We start from the raw sequence: 19,847 nt of genomic DNA, 5'->3' as shown, positions 1-19,847 counted from the left end.
TTGACTTTTAGTCCGGTTAAATTTTATTCATTCAATTTTACGTATTTTAAAGAGCATAATTTTCACTTTAAATTTTCCTACATACTTTTGCATATTCTAAGATTTGTGAAACCCATTTTTCCATAATGATGCCCTTTCAAAAACATGATAATGCTCGATTATAGATTTGTAGATTTACTTACATATCTTTTTCAAAAACAATTAAAATGAAAAATTAATATGTCTGAACCTTTTTCAAACAGGTTCCTTAACTGCAGATAAAACATTTCCCCAAATTTCTCTTACAGAGCAAAGAAGCGTCAAGTTCTCTTTTGGCAGAAAATCCAAATGAAAGTGCGCGGCTCTCTTTTGAAGTGCTCGTCGGGCCGCGGCAAAGTTAATTTCCTCGGCTCGTCGTTTTTCTTTCGCGTCCGTCCGGCCAAATTGAAATTAGTTTTCCTCTGGTGCCCGTATTTGTTTTCAAAGTCGGACAAGAAGTGAGTGGCGGCGCAACTTTTAAGGCCAAGAGTGAAAAAAAATGACCACATTTGAGGAAAATGCAGAACACGTTCTCGGCCAAAGTTGTGCTCGAAAAAAGGGGTCTGCAAAAAAAAATAAAATGCAAATGCGTCGATTGTGCGCGGAGAGGCTTTTGAGCTCAAACGCGGGGCTTTGCTTCCATTTTTTACGCAAGCCTATAATTTGCGGCGGAATTTTTCCGAACCACTCGTTCGCTCAAATTTAAAGCTCATCAGCTTTTTTTGCAACAACAACGCGTCAAGTGGAAATTATTTTGCATTTAAATATAAAAAATCTTATTCAAGTGGTAAAAAAAAAACATTTCACTGTGCAATTCTAAATAATCTGAACATAATTTGTAAAAAAATAAAAATAATTTTATTATTTATATTTCTCACAAATTTATGGTGATTTAAATATAATATCTTTAAAATTGAATAAATTACGTAATCATTTTAATTATTAATAAAAAATTTGACGGTTGAAATCGCGATTGAGGCCACTTTGCAGATTTGAGAAGAGTCTTATTGTGTGCGAGTTTTTGGTGCCGCGTGCGTCGACGGCCGATCGATGAATCTGCATATTTATGGCCCTTTCTTGTGTGCATTGCATGCGAGAATGCATAATTCCGTGTGTCGTCTTTTCTTCGGCGCTAAATAATTCAGCAGCCGCGTGCGTCTTCATATTTTATTTCTGCGTCTGTCAACTCGTGACGTGAAACGGTTGCGACAGATTTGATCGATCCGAACGATTTGGAAATTAGAATTTGCCATAATGATTGTAATTGAAAAAAAAAAATTTGAAATAAAATATATCAATCAAATTTCTGCCAATCAGTTGAAAATTTTTAAAAGTTTGCCACAATTTTTTACAATAATATTAAATTAATTTGAAAATTCTCATTTTATTTGCGCAGAGATTAAAAAAGCGGATCAACAAATTGCAAGCATCTGTCTCGTTAAATCCCGTATTTAGAAAAAGCGTTTCCAGGCTCTTTGCTCTCGTCGTTAATTTTGTTTACCTTTTCTTGTGGCGCGCGACGAGAACCATTAGTGCGTGTGTGTCTCTGGCTGCGCAGGGATGGGAATTAGAGTCTATTAGAAACATCTGGTGCTGCAGAATTTGCATGAAATTGCCGCCGCGTGTTTACACGGCGCCGAGAATTATCGCTGATAATTCCTTGCTCTGAGGAGCAAACTTTGACGTGCGTTCCGCGCCCCAAAAGACTCGCCAACGCGCGCCTTGATCAATTTTTCACAACACGCGACGCGTGTGTTAATCAAAAGAGCGCGAATACAAAACATCTGCAAGAAGAAGTGAATCTTTAATAATTGCACTCATCGGAACTTTTTTCTGAAAAGTAATTAAAATTGAGAAAAAAGCCTAAAATTAGACTTTTTTTTTGTATATTGAAAAGAAAATAATTCCATTTGATACAAAATAAAAGTTTTGAATAATCAAGAAATTAGAAATAATTTGTTTTAAATGATAAAGAATTCATTTCTGGGCGAATTAACGTTTTCCCACTAGAGTTATAAGAAGTGGGTCGTCGAAACGGACGCAAATGCTAAACAAGCAAACAAATTAATGTGAAACATAAGCATCGTTATTACTCAAAGTGCAGCTCGTTGCAGCCGCGTAATGATGACCATTGCAAACAAACAGGGGCAATTATCTATTCATCCCTCGGCCTGGTCTGGCGTGGGTCCAGGCCAATCTGCCAACTGAAAAGGCCAATATTGCGTCGTCCAATGTCATTCCAACTCCAGGAAATACTTTTTCCAGAAGCTGTGGCTCTAATCAGACAAAAAAGCTGTTCCTTTACAAAAAATTATATTTATCAGGATGCAATTTTTAATTAATTTCATGGTAATTGGCATTTTGTTTGATGAAAATGCGACTGGAGAAAGGAAAAGAAAATCAAAGGCAGATAAAATTCATCTTGCTGCGCGAATTTTAATAATTTTTTTTCAATAGACACTTCATTAGGAAACAAAACGAATGAGAATCTTCTTTGCAATGCTGATCTGTAATTATAGTCGCAATCAAAATAATTGCACGACTAGACATTGACACGTGTTTGCCCTTGCACGTCCTTGGCCATCAGAATGAATAAAAACACACAAATTGCGGCCGTTCTTTTCATCCCCTAACAAACTGGATGAAAATGGATTCGTTTTTGTGTCAATTTTTTTTTCTTTTTTTTGCACACGTTTTTAGGTGCATTAATTAGCATCTTGTTTATTCATGTAGAGTAATTTAACAAGAAAATTACAATTCCTGCAGAATATGTTCAATTTCACTCTGAAAGAAATTCAATTGATGGAATTTTTTTGAGAATGTTTTCGCAAACAAGTTGTACTGTTGTTTGTTTTGAACATTTTATTTAAAAAAAAAAATTGCAAAAAGGATGAGACCAATTTGGCGCGGCAAAGCCCGAGTAATCCAGCGCGGCGGCGAAACAAAAATTGGATTAAAATTCGCACGCGCTTTTTCTCTCGCTGGGCCAACATTGGCGCGATTTATCGCCCTGCAAGGTAATCAACAGCAGTGCGGCGGCCACGCCCGCCGCGTGTTGCAAATTTATTCATCAACACAAATAACAAATGGACGCCAAAGCCCCGCGGGGACGAAAAGCCGCAATTGGCCAAAATGCATAAACAAAATTCAAAATACCTTTGAAGCTGAAACAAAGTTTAAGAACTGAAATTTTATTTTTGATCAAAACCTTGGAAGGTACAAATGGAAAGAACAAATCTTGACCATCAAATTTTGTCTTATTTCCAATCGAGGGAAAAGCATTTTGCTTCGGTTCAATTTTTCCAAATAAAAAGGTTGAAAAGCAAACAATTTTTGATCCTGAATTTCTTTTAAAAATTTGTTATTAATTTTTTTCAAAAATACATATTTCTTTTCCATGGGCAACTTTTTTCTCTAGGGAAAATTCGCTAAATTTCGACGTTTGTCTGTCAAGAAAAACTGCCGACCTGTGCACAAAACACATCATATTTATTTTGACATTATTTATTCTCTCTTTTTTTCCGGAAAATAAAAGGGGTCGTAAAAGCGTTTTGTCCCGGAGGCCTGCGGTGCGTCCCGCGTCGCCCACGCAGCCAAGCAAGAGCCACTCTCAGTCAGAAAAGCGGCGCATCAAATATGCAGCGTATCAAATGGGTGCAGAGAAAAGCTGACGGTGCCAATCCTTATCGACTCGCTAATGGTTTCTGAGCCTCTTAGCGGCCTCTCAGCCCCGCCTGCGCGATCACCATATTCATTTAATTGCGAACCTGGAGTTGAAAAATTACCAAAAAAGTTAAAGAAAAGTTTTCTTATTTTAAAAAAAGGAAAATTTTGGCCACCGCTCAAATCATTAATTAATTTCTTATCACAATCCAGGACTTTTCATTCGAGGTAAAGAAAAAACAGACAAGAGAATCGTCCCTTAATTGCTATAAAGAAATGTGTTTTTCGATTGGTTATTTCTTTTTGTGGAAATTCAGCCCTTTCAAGACTCCTAAATTCGAATTCAGTCTTTACAGCTACGATAGTTTAGATTTCCAATAATTTCTATTGTTTTTAATAGTTGATTTTTGACATTGCCATCAACGAGTCCTTAAAAATAAGAAACTTGAACAATTTTTAAGTAAACCAAAGTTTAGGTCAAATGAAGCTTGATTGGGCCAAGGAAGGAATTTGGAGTCGAGTTTATTGTTGATTGTTTGAATTGACGAGGACAAACTTTGGCCTGGGAATCAACAAAACAAAGGCAGAAGATCAAAGGGAGATGGGCCGAGCGAGGCACGCGATCGCGCGTGACAATTGCGTCGGCCCGCGGTTTCGCCTCCCCTTTTCCACCGCGCACCGCGCGGGGGCCAAACAGGAATGAATGGACGTTGTTTTGTTCTAAAAATGTGTCTCGCTTTTATGGCAATGAAAACCGCGCGGCTCGTTAAATTTCGCTTGCGAAACAATTTCATTTCGGCACGTGCGCCTCTGAAAGTTTTTCGCGAGGCCATAAACAGACTTGATGATTCCTTTCTGTTGCCAAAATAAATTATTGCAGATGAATTTTATAAAATTTTACTAAATTTTAGTGTTTCTTTATTTAGTTAATTTCGGTTTCTAAAATTTGTTACTCGAATTAAATGCAAATTTGCTAAATGGAAAATTTATAATTTAAATATATAATAATTCAGAATTTATTATGGCTTTGCGCACGATAAAGTTTCAAATGCTCTTGGTTCAGAAGGCAAATTTCAGCATCGCGATTTTGTGTCTTTAAAAAAGGAACCCGCGACACTTTGAGCCTTGGTTTTAAAAAAGGATCGAGTCAAATTCAAAGAGCGCATTCCTGCTCCTCCGCACGTGCGCAAATGTTGCATTGCCAAAAGCGATAAAAGCTCTTTTAATGAGAATGACGTTGGCAAACTAAGTTGATTTCCAACGTGCGAAGGAGCGCGCGAAACGACGTTAAAAATCCCCACCGGCGCTTTTGCAACTCGCGCGCAGGGCGGAAAGACAAAAATATAACTTCTCGCACCCTTCCCAGGCTCGTATCAAGAAGTGCTAAACAAAAATAGAATTCCTTTTTCTATTCGAAATATGGCAAAAGTTTTTGGAAACAGGAAGTCCGTGGGGCGAGATCAATTTTGGTTATTTTTCCTTCTCTGGTCGCGACCCATTTCCGTCTGCAAAACATCTCCGCAGCTGCAAAGAAGGGAAACTATTGGCAAAGCAGAAGTAATGCTAAAAGCCTGTAATGGACACGACGCATCACGTGTGTAAGAGACACGAGCTTTCATATACGTCTCGGCTTTTGTAATTTGATTTAGCACCGCAGCACGCAATATCACACGAGACATTTTCACGCAGTTATTTGCTGAGCGATTTTAAACGTAAATTGTGTTTTATTTTTATTAGAAACCATATTTTGTGGTTACAAATAAAGTTAAATTTTTACAACAAAGGGTCAATTTAGAGACAGAGAAAGTCAATTATTTGGAAATGAAAAAAAAATCATGAATTTCGGATATGAAAAAATCTTTAAGAATTGAAGCAATAAACTTTCCTCTTAAGGAAAAGTTCCTTTATGATCTAGAGAAAGTGAAAAAAAAAAATAATCTTTTTAACTTTAGACAACAAACTTTACATAACCAACTTTTTAATTACAGAACATCAACTGAACAATTAAACATATTTTGCTCACGTATATCCTTTGGTTAAAATTATATTTGCGAAAATGAAATTCATGTTTAACTCTTAAACTGTTAATGATGGACGCGATCTCAAATTTTGCGATTGCAATTGCGATCATCTGTTCAAAAAAATGGTGCGATTGCGATTTTGTCCATCCTTGTAAACTGCAGTTAAACAACGCATCAAATTTTGAATTTACTTCAGCGTCCATCAATATAAATCTTGTAATTTAATAGCTGCGAAAATGTTGTTCAAAGCGAGAGTGAAATACGCCGAAATTTATTAAGGGCAAACTGCTTTGCTCATCTAGGCAGCCTTTTAATCTCGTATAATAAAACGAGAGAGCGGGACAAGTTTATCGCCAGATCCAATTGCAATCAAAATTCTCATTAACATGCAAAACACGCAAAAACAAAAATAAATTTAAACAGTGCAAAAGGGAACCGCAGCCGTCCCAAAATTAAGGAATAACGAAAGTTTTTACATATCCGAATTTCACCCTCGGACGTTTTACTTTGCAAGGGCAACCCTTGCAACAATGGGAGGCAACAATGACCTGGTCGGGGGTGCGTCTCGGCTCGGGGCCGTATTGATCGCGGCGGCGCATGCAGGGGGTGGGCTGGGGTGGTGCCGGTGCCGCTCCTTAATCGCGGCACACGATTGTTTGCGTCCGCCCGAATTCCAGCCTCGCCATTAGCACTGCTTACGGGCGAATTACGCGCCCCGTCACTCCTTAATGCAGCCTTCGATTGATTCCCATCAACCGAAATTGATTGAAACATTGAAGCACATTGAAGGTTAATTAATAAAATATTATGTAAAAAGAAAACACTTTGAAGAGAGAAAATTCAGGTCACTGGGTCGAATTGAGGAAAATCAAACTGTTGAAGTTAAGGAACGTTTTTTTTATAATAATCAAATTCTTTAAACGTTTGTAAAAATGAAAAGAAGATTTTATATTCTTAACAATTTTGAAAAAAAGGACTTTCAAATGTTGATAACATGAAATTTATTCCATTTATAAAAAAAAACTGTTTAAAATGAGAAAGCTAATTTTGCAAGTGTAGAAAATAATCATTTATAGAATTCGTGAACGGTTTTTGGTCAGCTCAGTCTTTGATTGCAGTTGAAATTAGAAACGAATTTTGCAATTTCTCAGGGAAAAGCTCTTGTCTCTCGTCAAAGCGTCGTTTGATTTGCGGAAACGCTGCAGTCGGGGGGCGGATGTGAGCGAATTTGCAGCCAAGCGTGCCCTTGGGTTTGCGTGCACGGTGTGCAGCTTTCTGGGTCAAGAGTGCCTTTAAGTCTCTCAGATTGCACTTTGCGCGAGGTGCAGGTGCTCGTTCCGATTCATTTGCATTCAAAAGAGCGAAACCGTTCTTTCCAATTTGCTCTTGACAATCAAAATGGCAAGTGCTTCATTCAAAGGAAGGAAGAGACAAATGCACTGATTTTCCTACAATAAAACCTTTAATTCTACGCAGTGGCAAATTTTCACTTGGCCTGGACAAACTTTGAAGAAAATAATTATAAATAAATTTGTAACTCTTAATACAAAAATATTTATAAACATTATTAAAAAAGTTCTAAAATCTGGATTTGAAGAAATTTAAGCGAATTAAGGTAAGAATTGAATTGAATTCTTGTTATATTTTTTACTTAAATTTTTAAATATCTTTAAATATTTTATTCAATTGAGAATATTAATATTTGTCCGTGTAGGATGCAATTAAAATGCGAAACGTGAAAAACATAAAGTGTGCTGTGCGTCATCATTTTGAATATATTTCTGTTGAAACGAGTCGCTCTGCATGCATAAATAAAAATCCGATTTGGATTTATTTCAAGCGCTCGCTCGGCCAAAAAAGGCCATTCATCAATCACCTTTGAGCGCACCTGCGTGGAAAATTCCGGATTCTTTTTTGATGCCCGCTTTTGTGGATAAGCGCGGCGGCGAAAGAGTTTTGTATTGCTTTGTGCAGCAGTTCATGCTGAAGTATCAGAGAAGGATTCAAACACGGACAGAGACGAGCAGCGTTTAATCAGAATGAATCCAAGTCCGCATCAAACCCCCTGCAAATCTCCGTCTTTTCCAAGCTTCTTAAATAACAATGTAAATGTTATATTTTTAATGTTCATTAATAATCAAATAAATTGAACTATATCAATTTTAATTTACATTAAAGGAGAAAGTATGAAATTCACAATAAAGTATTAAAGAAAATGTAGTTTTTTTTTTTAAAGAAGAAAACTTAAAAAAAGTATATATTAGTTTCTCATCTTATATTTAATCTCAGATTCACTTCACAGTTGCTTTGTCAGAATTTATAATTTTCAGCTAATTAGAAAATACAGAATATTGCAATAATTTTCTGATAATGTAATTGTAATTAGAAAATATCATTTCAGGAAGGAAACCTTGAGCTTGTTAGTAATTTCTACACAAATCCCCAAAAATGAGTTTCAATTTGAGCAGAACTGCCACCAGAGAAATGTTTTGTGGAAATAAATTTAGTGGCAAGAGCGAATCGAGGGAGCTCTGGAAAAGTTTGTTCTCATTTTAATTCGACGCAGAGTGAGCAAATGAGCAGTCTTTGTATTCTTTTTTCGCCCTTTAATGAACAAGCTGCTGCAATTGGACGAATTTCGCTCCTTATTAACAATCTAAATTGAATTTTTCGTTTTGCCAGCGACGGAATGAAATGAGCAAATCTCTTGATGCTCGATTGCGTGGGTGAATTCCGAGTTGTTGAGATGGAAGACCGTGTCATGCAGCAAACCTTGTTACTCTCTGCTGCTCTCATTCGCCAGAAAGCAAACACGTACGCGCTTCTGACAACCATCAACATTACCTGTCGCTAACAGAACAGAGAGAGGCGCAAAGATCAAAAGTCTTATTTTAAAAAGAACTTAAAATTTTATTCCTTTTTCTCATTTTATTGTCAATTGAGAAAATCTTCAGTGTTCTGATAATTGTTGTTTCTTCTGAATAAAGAACAAATGAAATTTTTCAAGAAAAATCTGAACGTGGATTCAGAAAAACGGAACGAGAAAACCACTGCTCGGAAAACAAATTAATTAATGTGTCCGAATCGTTTTGTAAATCTTAATTTCTTGTTAGGCAAATCGGAAAAGATGTAATTTTCCAGTTAAAACCTAAAATTCTAGAAAAACGGCAACATACGAAAAGTTTTCCAATTTAAAATTGAAATTTGGACATTTAAATTTGTTTTCTCGCTCGGCCTTTGAATCTATGTTAACTTTCTTTTGAAAATTTATTGATAAATAAATTTGTTCTGTAAATCTTCGCGCCTCTCCCTATTACACATGCACGAGTCTCTGTAAAAACGCAATCAGAACAGCGCTGCCTAGACTAGAGTGCAAATGACAGGCAAATATACATATCGGCGGCGATCAAAGTGATTAAGTTGCTTTGCCGAGCGAATTTCCGCCTCCATCACCGGCCTCGGGGGCAAAGGGCGCGTCACTTCTTTCAATTTATCTCGACACGAAGATAAAAAAAAATTCCTTTTTTTGGTGTTTATTGAATTTGAACAGATAATTCCGAGAGTGTGTTGGCAACGCGGAAGTTTGCTGGAATTGTTTCGCTCGCAGCTCTCCTAAAATAACCCTCTTGAGCAGAATCGCCACTTTCGCTCGGCCGGAACACGCGCGCGTTCGCAAACAATCGCCGCTTCCAAGAATAGACGCCGCGAATCAGATGCAAATCGGTGAGTTCTGCTTAGAAAATTGGCAGAGCCAGACAATATCTCATGCAAATTAAACTAATTAGCTCTCAGAATCGATTTGAACCAGACGAGGCCTCATTTTTATCTCCTTTGTTGGTAAAAAATTTGATTAATAAAAAGGCTGAATTTGAATTTCTCTTCCCGAAGAGAAAGAAAAGAATAAAAGTGCCACTTCTTTCCGCAAATTGATCGAATTTCTTTCTTCTCCGCACGTTGCAATATATTGGAATAAAATTACCCTTTTTTTGATAGGGTGGTGACGTATATCGCGGCTAAAAATCCAAAATCGCTGCATTTTTGCTCTTCGGCTCGAGGAATAAATCCTGCACATTTTATTATTCCCAGTCGGGGAATAAATAAGAAACACGTGACAGCGAAAGGACGATGCAACCGGGCCGACTGCCGTGTGCGGCGGATTGCATATCCCTCGAATCATTTGTACAAATCATAAAAAAAAATGTCAAATCGCATCTCGAGCAGCGGCTCAATGTCACGTCGTTTCGGCTAATAAAGTTGGACACGCCCATCAGGACAGGAACGTCAGGATTTCTATTTTTAGACGGATCAAGAAAACACTTGAAATGAAAGAAAGTTAAATTATAATAATAAATATTTCCGAAGAAAAAAAAAAAAAAAAAAAAAAAAATGCTTTTCCGTAGCAAATGAAATATTTGACCAGTAAGTACCTTATTAATTCCTAAAGTGTCTCAATTGTACGTTTTTCTGGATCTCTAAATATCAAATTTTTAATTGAGATAATTTGAAAGTTTCTACAACTTTTTTTTTTTTTTTTTAAACACCAGTCAATTCTACAGATAAATTCATGTGTTCTGGCAACTAAATCGATTCGGTTTGACAGAAGAAAGATGTTCTGGACGAAATCGCACTTTTCCGTGAGAAAGTGCGATAAATTTGGGATCGAGCTGAGGGCGCGCGACCCCAAAAGTGGTAGAATTATTCGCTGCTTTCAAAACAAGCTTGTCTCGTTTTCGCAGAGAAAGAAGCGAGTTTCTCTCTCCGTCAAGAGTGTTTCCCTTTCTCGCCGGCGCGCGGTGCGCACAGAGTTTGTGTTTATTTTTGGAATTAAGAATGATTTTCATGCAAGCTGGATTTCCTGGGGGTGCTGTTAGATGAGCCGTGCCTCCGACCGACAATTTTTCATTCGCGAAACGTGCCGCGCCGCGTTGAGAAAAAATGCACGCCGCCATTTCGCTCTTCAATTTGTCTTTGTACGAAAAACGCTTCGTTGACCAGCAGCGAAACCCAATTCGAATATATGCAAATCGTCTCTCGTCTGTAAACGCCACAAAAATTTGAGTAATAAATTCAAACTTCGACCGAATCTGTTTTAACCTTTGACTTTGAATATCTCGAAAACAAAAAGTATAATCATCACTAGGGCTGAGCGTTTTAGTCGATCAACTATTTTTTTCTGATCTTCGCAGGATGTTAGGGTTATGAAATGAGCACGAATCGTGCAATTTCGAGTCGATTAAGCTAGGGTCAAAATCGACTAAAAGGACAAAAATCGACTATTTCGACTAAAAACAGACTAAAACCGACTAAAGTAGCTGTCTATTTACTGCTTTAAAATCTAGAAAAAAGCTTAAAAATAGTGTGAAAGAGCAGCCTCAACTCTTAATTTTACGGCACAATAGCGGAGTTTGTGCTCCGCTCGTATTTAGCACCAAACATGGTATTATTGAAATGTTGAGGTCTCAGTAAAAGTATAGCTCGTACTGCTTCAAAATCTAGAAAAAAAGCTTTAAAATAGTGTGAAAGAGCAGCCTTAACTCTTAATTTTACGGCACAATAGCAGAGTCTTTTGCTCCGCTCGTATTTAGCACCAAACATGGTATTATTGAAATGTTGACATCTCAGTCAAAGTATAGCTCGAACTGCTTCTAAATCTAGAAAAAAAGCTTTAAAATAGTGTGAAAGAGCAGCCTTGACTCTTAATTTTACGGCACAATTGAAAGTTTTTAGCTCCGCTCGTATTTAGCACCAAACATGGTATAATTGAAATGTTGAGATCTCAGTCAAAGTATAGCTTGTACCGCTTCTAAATCTAGAAAAAAAGCTTTCAAATAGTGTGAAAGAGCAGGCTTAACTCTTAATTTTACGGCACAATAGCCGAGTTTGTGCTCCGCTCGTATTTAGCACCAAACATGGTATTATTGAAATGTTGAGATCTCAGTCAAAGTAGAGCTTGAACTGCTTCTAAATCTATAAAAAAAGCTTTAAAACAGTGTGAAAGAGCAGCCTTAACTCTTAATTTTACGGCACAGTTGCTGAGTTTGTGCTCAGCTCGTATTTAGCACCAAACATGATATTATTGAAATGGCTGGAAACTCCTGTCAAACACTACTTGCGACGGTCTTGACTGAAAAAAAAAATGTTTTTTAGCAACCACCTAGAAATTTTGGACATACCATTTGGATCATTTCTAGCCAAATTTTTTGGAATTTTTTTTATTTTTTACCTTCTTGCCTTTATTATTAAATTTTTCAAAATCGACTAAAACAGACTATTTGACTATTTTTGCTCGAAAATCGACTAAAGTCGACTTAATTTAGGCCAAAAATCGTTTAAAAAAAGTCGACTATTTTGACCTTAAAAATAGACTAAAACGCTAAGCCCTAATCATCATTATTTTTTAATTGTTTTTTGCAACTAAATTAGGCAAATTTTGGCTATTTTCTAATGGGAAAAAATCATATATTTGAACCTTTGGTAGATAAAAAAAATATTCTGGTTCTAAAAGGTGACCTTGAACCTTGACCTATGACTTTGGTCACTGTTGTAAGTTGTAGGGCATCCAAAATCTGACAACTTTGGTAAGAAGGACAAATGCGCTATCTTGAACAGGAGCTGAGATATTTTCGATTTTTAAAATCACCTTTCAAAATCCTTCTCAATTATTTTCTTACACAACCTACATGCCAATTATTTTCAAAATCGGTTGGGTCAAAATAGAATAAAAAGTTCCCTTAAAATTTCATCTAATCAACAAAATATCATCGCAGATTTGCTTTTCAAAAAAGAATAAACTTCTTTTGCGCCGCGGGTATAAAATGTCTTGTTTGACTTTGAAGCATTTTCGCAAACTTTCCCTCTTCACTTCTTGCGAGGTAATTTGCTGGTATTTTCCTTTCCCAGAAGCGGTTGAATCGTCAAGGATGATTTTGTAAACAAGCAAAAGTGCATCTTCGCTTGTTTTGCGACTCACAACCGTCCGTGTCCTCGACAGCGATTGTTGCGAACTGGCAGGAGGAAGGAAGCGTTGCTGCTGCTCTCTTGAATTGTGCAATTAGGTACGCAAATCGCTACGAACGCGCGCGCCGAGCCGCACGGAATTAAATTGCAGCTCATTCAGCCGAGCAACTTCTTCGTCCAATCAGCAAATTCGCGCTACTTTATAATATTTTCTTCGGCAGCGAAAAAGCTTGCAATCATTTTCCTTTTATTCTAATTCTCAGCAAAATCAATTTATAATTAATCTCTTTTCAACTTAAAAAGCCTGTTTAAAGTTTAAAAATATTTAAATTTGGGATTATTTATTCATTTTAAGTTGATTGATTAATTCCTTAAAACTCTGCAGTTTCAATCAAACGAAATAATCTAAATTCATTTTATTGTGCATTTATATTTTGAAAAAAAAATGGATTGACTTGAAATCTGTGATAAATAGTTTGTTACTCTAATTACCATTTTGTTTATTTTCAAATGAAATTGAGATTAGAAACAATTTCTGCACTCGAATGAGCTTTTTTCATGACGTTATTTTGTTTTTATCTTTTGGAAATTTCTGAAAACACAAAATGTGCCTAATTTATGTGGAATGAAATTGGTAATGAGCATAAAATAATTTTTATAATTTTGTGAGGACACGCGCCGCGCTGCAAAGCAGAGTGCGGCGTAGAAATTCAAGGCCCAGCGCGGTGGCGGTTCTCATGAAAAATTCATGCGGTGGTGGAGCGGCTGGCCTCGTTCGCACCCTCGCTCCTCTCACACATGCCAATTTGCGTACGCGCGAAATCAAACCGTCTCCGTCTGTCTGGGCGTGACACAAACCGGGGCGACACGTTTCCAGCAACACAAATATCCACGATTTTCTGCCAAGGCGGCGTCACAATTCACCAGATCCGCAGGGAAATTGACATTTGCCGTTCTTAATTGAGGATTTTTAAATTCAAAATTAATTTTATCCTTGAATCCAGAGAGAAAAGTGAAATTATTTACGTTTAGCGGTTTTGTTTTTACTCTTGCATAAGATTGAAAACTTTTAATTCGTCTTTACAAGAGAAACGTTGCACATTTTGCTGAGATGGTAAGTTTTGCTGCTGCACAAGAAAGTTGTGATAACGATCGCGGAGAGAGAATTAATTGCAGCCAGAGTAGGAAAACTTTGAGCGAGTCACGTTTCAATTAGCCTCGTTATTGCAGCTGCAATTGCAACACTACAATTTAAGCCTCAAATGCAGTCGAGAAAGACTTTTGAGCTCCACTGACAATCAAATACATTTTTAATTAATCTTCTCCCCTTCTCGCGAGGGCTCGATCAAAGTGATTTACCGCCCTCGAGACGGAATGAACTCGGCGCTCTACTTACTAAAAAAAATCGATGCTTTTAACACACTCGAATTTGTTTCCCGTCGAGAATAAAATAATTTGGCCAGCAACATAAGTTTTATCTTGCTCGGGAATGTGCAGCAGTTTGCTTTTATTTCTTCGTTTTATCTTTTATCGCGGCACGTCGGCGCGATAATGCAGGAAATATTTGCATGCATTTCGCAGGATAATTTATTCAACGAGTGGAAAATGTTGTGTGCGAGATAAGCGCGCGCACTTTTCAAGGAACCTTTCTTCTGCTGCGCCGCACCACACTGGAATTCCAAATTTCAATTTTCTTTCGGTGCCGTGCAAGATATGAAACTGACCTCTCTGTGCCTGGCCATGAATTATTTAAAACGCGGCTTTTCTCAACAGACACAATTGCAATTTTTCCGCAGTCATAAAAATGGCCAAAATCTGTCCGAGCTTTCAAATTAATTGGAAAAACTTGATCAAGAGAGAAATCAGATTGGAGAATAATAAAAAATTTAATATTTGGAACAATCTTTCATTCCTATCTCGTTTCATCCGAAATCTTGGAAATGCTGTCGTTGTAATGCGGGTTGCATACTCGGGGGGGGGGGTCGAGTCTCATTTTCTCTGCGCATTCCACTCGACAGGTTTCTCCGTCCTTGTTGACTGACGGACTGCGCTGATTGAAAAGAGTGGCGGCGGCGAAAAAGCCAAGCTTGTCCTCTTTTTGGTCGCCTTTCGGTCGTCCCTGAAGAAAGACAAAAATTCCAAATGTGTTAATTTAATTTAATTGTGATTTTTAGCTGTAAATAATGCAATAGCAGATTCAATTTTGCTTTGAATCGGAATTTGCTTTGCAAAGTCGTCGAGAGCGGCGACAAATCGAGTTTATTATGTCGCAGAGGCCTTTGCGGAAAACAAGGGAAGGTGCCAAAGAGAAAAGAGCTCCACTCGCAAACGCACACACGCAACGATGGCCCTTGAACAAATTCGATTCTCTTGCCTCTGATTTGGCTTTGCTCTGCCTTCTCCGTGTTATCCGCAGCCAACCCCAATAAACCCGCACCTTTCACTTCGGTAATGCTATTTTATTTAAATGAAAATAAGAGACGCTTTAAATTACCGAGAAGTGCACAAAAATAAGTTTGAAAATTAATCAGTCCGGAAATTAATTTTTATATTTTTTATTATAATTTATTATATTTATTTAAAACAAATAAATAATTAAATATAAAATAAAATAAATCATTTCAGATTTGGATTTTTTTTCTTCAATTTTGTATCCAAATCAACCTCAACATTAATCTCAAATAAATGAAGTATAACTTGTTTATATTTTAATTTATTCGGCGGAAGTAAACTTGAATTTCGTTAGAAGCTTCTAAGGAGCGGTAATGGAACTGTGGCGGATTATTATACCTGTGGGCGTAAAAAATTGCAACGTTCTGCCGGGATTAAGTGGGGGTTTAAGTTAAGCCGCAGACAAACACACCGCGCCGCTCACTCGGCACATTAATTCGCGTCTCTCTCAAAATCTTTTCTCTTTATTTTTTTCCTAAAAGCAAAAGGCGTGATTGCTTTTATTGATCAATTTGTTGAGTTAATTAACGCGCGCGCGGTTCATTCACGCGGCGCCAGATTTAGCCGCGCGCGAGTCAACAAATCACGGCTTCTATTTTCAAATTTACACATCATAAGTGCGTTTAGCTCTTTTCAAAATATTTGCTCAGCAATCTCGAGTGCTTCGCGCCACAAATATTCACATCCGCCGAATTCACAAATAAACTCTCACTCAAGCCGTGTACGAATTCAATTTGCCTCAAAGGGAGGAAAAAATGCCTCTCTTATTTTAATGAAAAGCAGATTGGGCAAAAGTTTTGTCTCATTCGCCGGAGCCGCTTATTTCCACTCGAAAGAGGCTTAAAAAGTAAAAAAAAAAAAAATAAAATAAATTACGTTAGAGTGGTGCGGAGCAAAGTCTCTTCAAATTGAATCGTTGCAGCAACTTTGATGAAGAGAATAACTCGCTTTCTTTTTTTAATATAGATTTGACACTGACAACAAAGTAAGTGTCAAATAAATTATCCGATCTTATCTGGGAAAGTAACTTTTCTTTCTTATTAAAAGGAGAGATTTTAATAAAAAGGAGGCCCAATTTATTTTTATGATAATTTTTCTCTACATTAGCATCGGTTTGCAGATTTCAGTTTCTGAGGAGAAATTTAATTCTTTAGCGGAACTGAATTTTTAAATTTCAAAATGATTTTGAATGGGAATTTTTTTAAATAACTCAAAATTGGCCGGACCAAAATTGATTAATTTCACCAAATCACATTCGCATCAACCCAATTAAAATGGAAAAATAAAATCAACAATCTACATAAAAAATTTAGATTGATCTTATTGAAAAGTTGAAATTTCAGTGCAGCTCGAAAAAAAATCTGATTTTTATAAGAAAATTAATAATTTTGATTGCACGAGTTTGGAGGTGGAATTTGTGCCTTAATTTTAAGCTGGAGGTCTGAGCCGTGGCCAAGTCGACATGGCTAATCTGGCGCTCGCCTTTAAGGCTTTAAGGTCGCTGTTGTTGTGCCGAGCTTGTTAGATCCACAAACAAACAAGTGGTCGCGGTCCCTTCTTTTCTCCGCTGCTCGATGCAATATTCAGTTAGTTTTGCACGTTCGAGCGCATAAAATATTTACCCGGACCTTGGCTGAGTGTGTCGCGCACCTCTCGTTATTTCTGCAGCGCGTCCGTCCCACGAGAGGCCCAATCTTTTTATTTCATTCCCAAGATAATGAATAACTGATTGCGCGTCTCACTATTGGAAAAATACCAAAGGAAAAAAGAGTTGGCTGCAATATTTACCCCAGGCGAGCGACAACCAACCAACATCTCACAATCAGAAGAATAAAAAAAGTGCTCCTTCACCTTTCATGGATAAAAAAAAGTTTCCTTTAGACTGATTTGTCTGTACATTTTATAATTTAGTCCTTATCGAAAGGTTTTGATATTTGACCATTTTTTTGTTTAATAATTTTGAATCAAATTGATAGGAAATTTAATGTACTTTCAAAAACTTCAAAATTTTAGGAACAAATATAAATTTTATAAATTAAGATTTTTTTATAATATAAATTGGATTTAAAAAAAAAAAAAGCAAAAGCAATAAATAAATTGTTAGAAATAACAAATCGTGTTGAATTGGGGTGGCGAAAGGTGAAAAAGTGAGGCACGGTTTGATCTCTCTGTGGTGTTACCTGAGAGACACGCACGATTCCTCACCGTGTCTCGGCTTCTCTAATGAAGAAATATGGAAGCTTTGAACGTCTCGTCTTTCAAAGGCTTTCTCCAGGGCCATGTTTAATGCATCGACTTTTGCGTCTCGCCCGCCGGATTTTTTTTTTTCATTAAACCGAGACTTGGCGACGAAAAGAGCAAAACCCTTTCCTTTTTTATCTCAGATGTAAGAAAAAGAGCAAAGGAGAAGATTTTGCTTTGTCTCTCGTTAATCTCGACTGTCAATAACATTTTTTCGCTCCGAGTTGCAAAATGAAAAACAAAAGTTATTGGAAAGGTATCGGATTTTCAAGAGAAAATATGCAGCACGCTCGGAGCAAAAAAATTGAGAAAAAAAAACGCAATCCTTAACATTATTATGAGCTTTTCGACCCTGCTGCTATTTTTTCCCTGATTTTTTGTTTAAATTGTAAACGAAGTTGGATTTAAAAAGCTTGATTTTCAAAGCTGTAAAATAAAAAAAGATTGAAAGAAATATTAATTACTTATTTTTAATTAAAAGATTATTCTTCAAAATAAGTGTTATTTTTCCTCCTAAATATTTAAAATTATTTTTTTATTGCGAAAAAAATTGTGTCTGTTGTAGAATGAAAGCAGTAAAGTATTTAAATTGATAAAATATTTTAATATGTATTACGTTTGATCTATTTGTGCAGTAATTGCATAAAAGAAAAATATAAATTCTTTTTGCAAAATGATCTGAAATGAAATTTGGTTGTTTTTGTTCGCAGTCCCGTGGCAGCAGCCGCGGCCGCCGCCATCGCGAGCAGCGCGGGGATCGCGGCGACGGCCGACGGGGGCGACGCGGGGGCCAAAAGCAAACCGCCCCTGCTGCGGTCGCGGACCCTGCCCGCCATCATAGTGCCCGGCATCAGCATCCTGCAGGCGCAGATCGAGGCCCGATACAACAAAGGTCCGTGTTTAACTTTTTTTCCTTCATCTTCATCTCTGCTTTTTTCCATCTTCCTCTCACAAACATACACATTCGTCCTGCGAGAATATCAAAAAGAATTCCAATAAGAAAAAGTTCGCCAGGCGTGAAAATTCACATTTCGCGACGGAGGAAAATCTGATCTCGCGACCGATTGCCTTCGCAGCTTTTCCTCTCTCGTACATTTTATTCAGCCGATGTTTCGGCACGTTTTCCGCACTTGCTATTTCCAAAATTCTACGTATTAAAGAGGATTTGACGAATTTCAAAACAGAAAAATAAAAAGATTAAAAATTTTTGAAATATTTTTAATAAAAAACACAATACTTCAAAAATTGGTATATTTTTAAAATAAATTTTCATCTAAAAAATTTACATTTTATTAATATTGAGTAGACTAGCTTTTTATGAAGAACAATTGTGATATAAAAAATTATAAAAAGCTCCTTGAAATTAAAATAAAATTTACAAGCTCATCTGGATGGCCTACATTAAAAAAAAAAAAAAATAGAATATTCAGAAACGATTTAAACCTTCAATTTTAATAAATTGTGTTTTGTCCGAACAGTGAAAGGTAAGAATATTTATTTATTCAGGAAATGGAATTTCAGGAAAAGAGCAGGAATTTAAGAATTTATCTTAATTTAATTACTCGCGCCAAGTAACATTTAATCTTTTTCAAATGTGCTGCAGTTCAATCACTCTTGTTAATAAAAATAGTCAGCATTCAGAACTGATGATTACATTGATTACTCCAAATGTCCTACTTGTAAAGAAAAAGAAACAATTTCTAGCGCTACGGTATTATTGCTGGAATTTATTGTTGCCACTTGGGCAACTCTGAAATGAATTATATATATATTTTTTATTCTTAAATTACTAACAAACCATTTTAGGGCTTACATATAGTGTGTTTTATTATTTTTCCGCATTTTTTGTGTAGCTTGATTTTGAGTGCTGCGCAAAACGAGGGCGCAATTATCAGAGTTAATTGCGCGGCTGCAATTACAAGGCCGGAGTGTTTTAGGCAAATCGCGCAGCTTTTCGTCCTTGATTGCGACATTCAGCAGCAAATTGCCGCCCTGCAATTACGCGCAGCCACTTTCCTCGAGTCAAATTCTGCGCACGAATTTTTGAAATTTTGAACTTTGAGAAGTTCAATAGGCGTGAAATGTCAAGTTGCATAATGTAGGTCAGCCCCGAGTGTTGCTTTTCTAAACAAATTCCTCTCTCATTTTGACCTTTTGAAACTCGGGATTGGCGAGATCGGATGTGCAGAGAGATTTGCGGCTCGGTTGCAAACGTACTTGTGCGGTTTGGCGAGCGTGAAATTGAATCTGCCTCGCAATCACTGCGTCCGTCACAATCGACTTCCTGCGCAATGTTCCCATCAAAGTGTCAATCAAAATGACACTTGAAAATTTCCATCAAATAATTATATAGAAATTTGCTGAAATTTATTATAATTTGGTTAGCGATTCTGATACTCACAATTTAATAAGAACAAAATTTAATTAATTGAATAAAAATGATAAATTATGATTGAAATTGTCAAATTAGTGAAAATTTGATTATTTCGGAAACAG

The 19,847-nt window shown here is 36.8% G+C and overlaps 1 protein-coding gene across 4 annotated transcripts in view; it reads left to right on the top strand.

Annotated features, from left to right (window-relative positions):
* The window catches only part of LOC132198155 (ankyrin repeat and fibronectin type-III domain-containing protein 1), a 75,865-nt gene that overhangs the window by 3,069 nt on the left and 52,949 nt on the right, over positions 1 to 19,847 (top strand). For 3 of the 4 annotated variants that reach the window (XM_059621986.1, XM_059621985.1, XM_059621987.1), the window contains exon 2: positions 18,062 to 18,243. In XM_059621986.1, the coding sequence (XP_059477969.1) occupies positions 18,062 to 18,243 (182 nt within the window). Of the gene's footprint in view, positions 1 to 12,690; positions 12,758 to 18,061; positions 18,244 to 19,847 lie in introns of those variants that run through there. The other variant, XM_059621989.1, reaches the window with a different exon arrangement.

The sequence above is a fragment of the Neocloeon triangulifer genome, unplaced genomic scaffold (genome assembly GCF_031216515.1).
Source record: "Neocloeon triangulifer isolate White Clay Creek 2 clone unplaced genomic scaffold, ASM3121651v1 ptg000012l, whole genome shotgun sequence".
NCBI lineage: Eukaryota > Metazoa > Arthropoda > Insecta > Ephemeroptera > Baetidae > Neocloeon > Neocloeon triangulifer.
The sequence above is the reverse complement of the archived record's forward strand: the minus strand, read 5'-3'. Positions and strand labels throughout refer to the sequence as shown.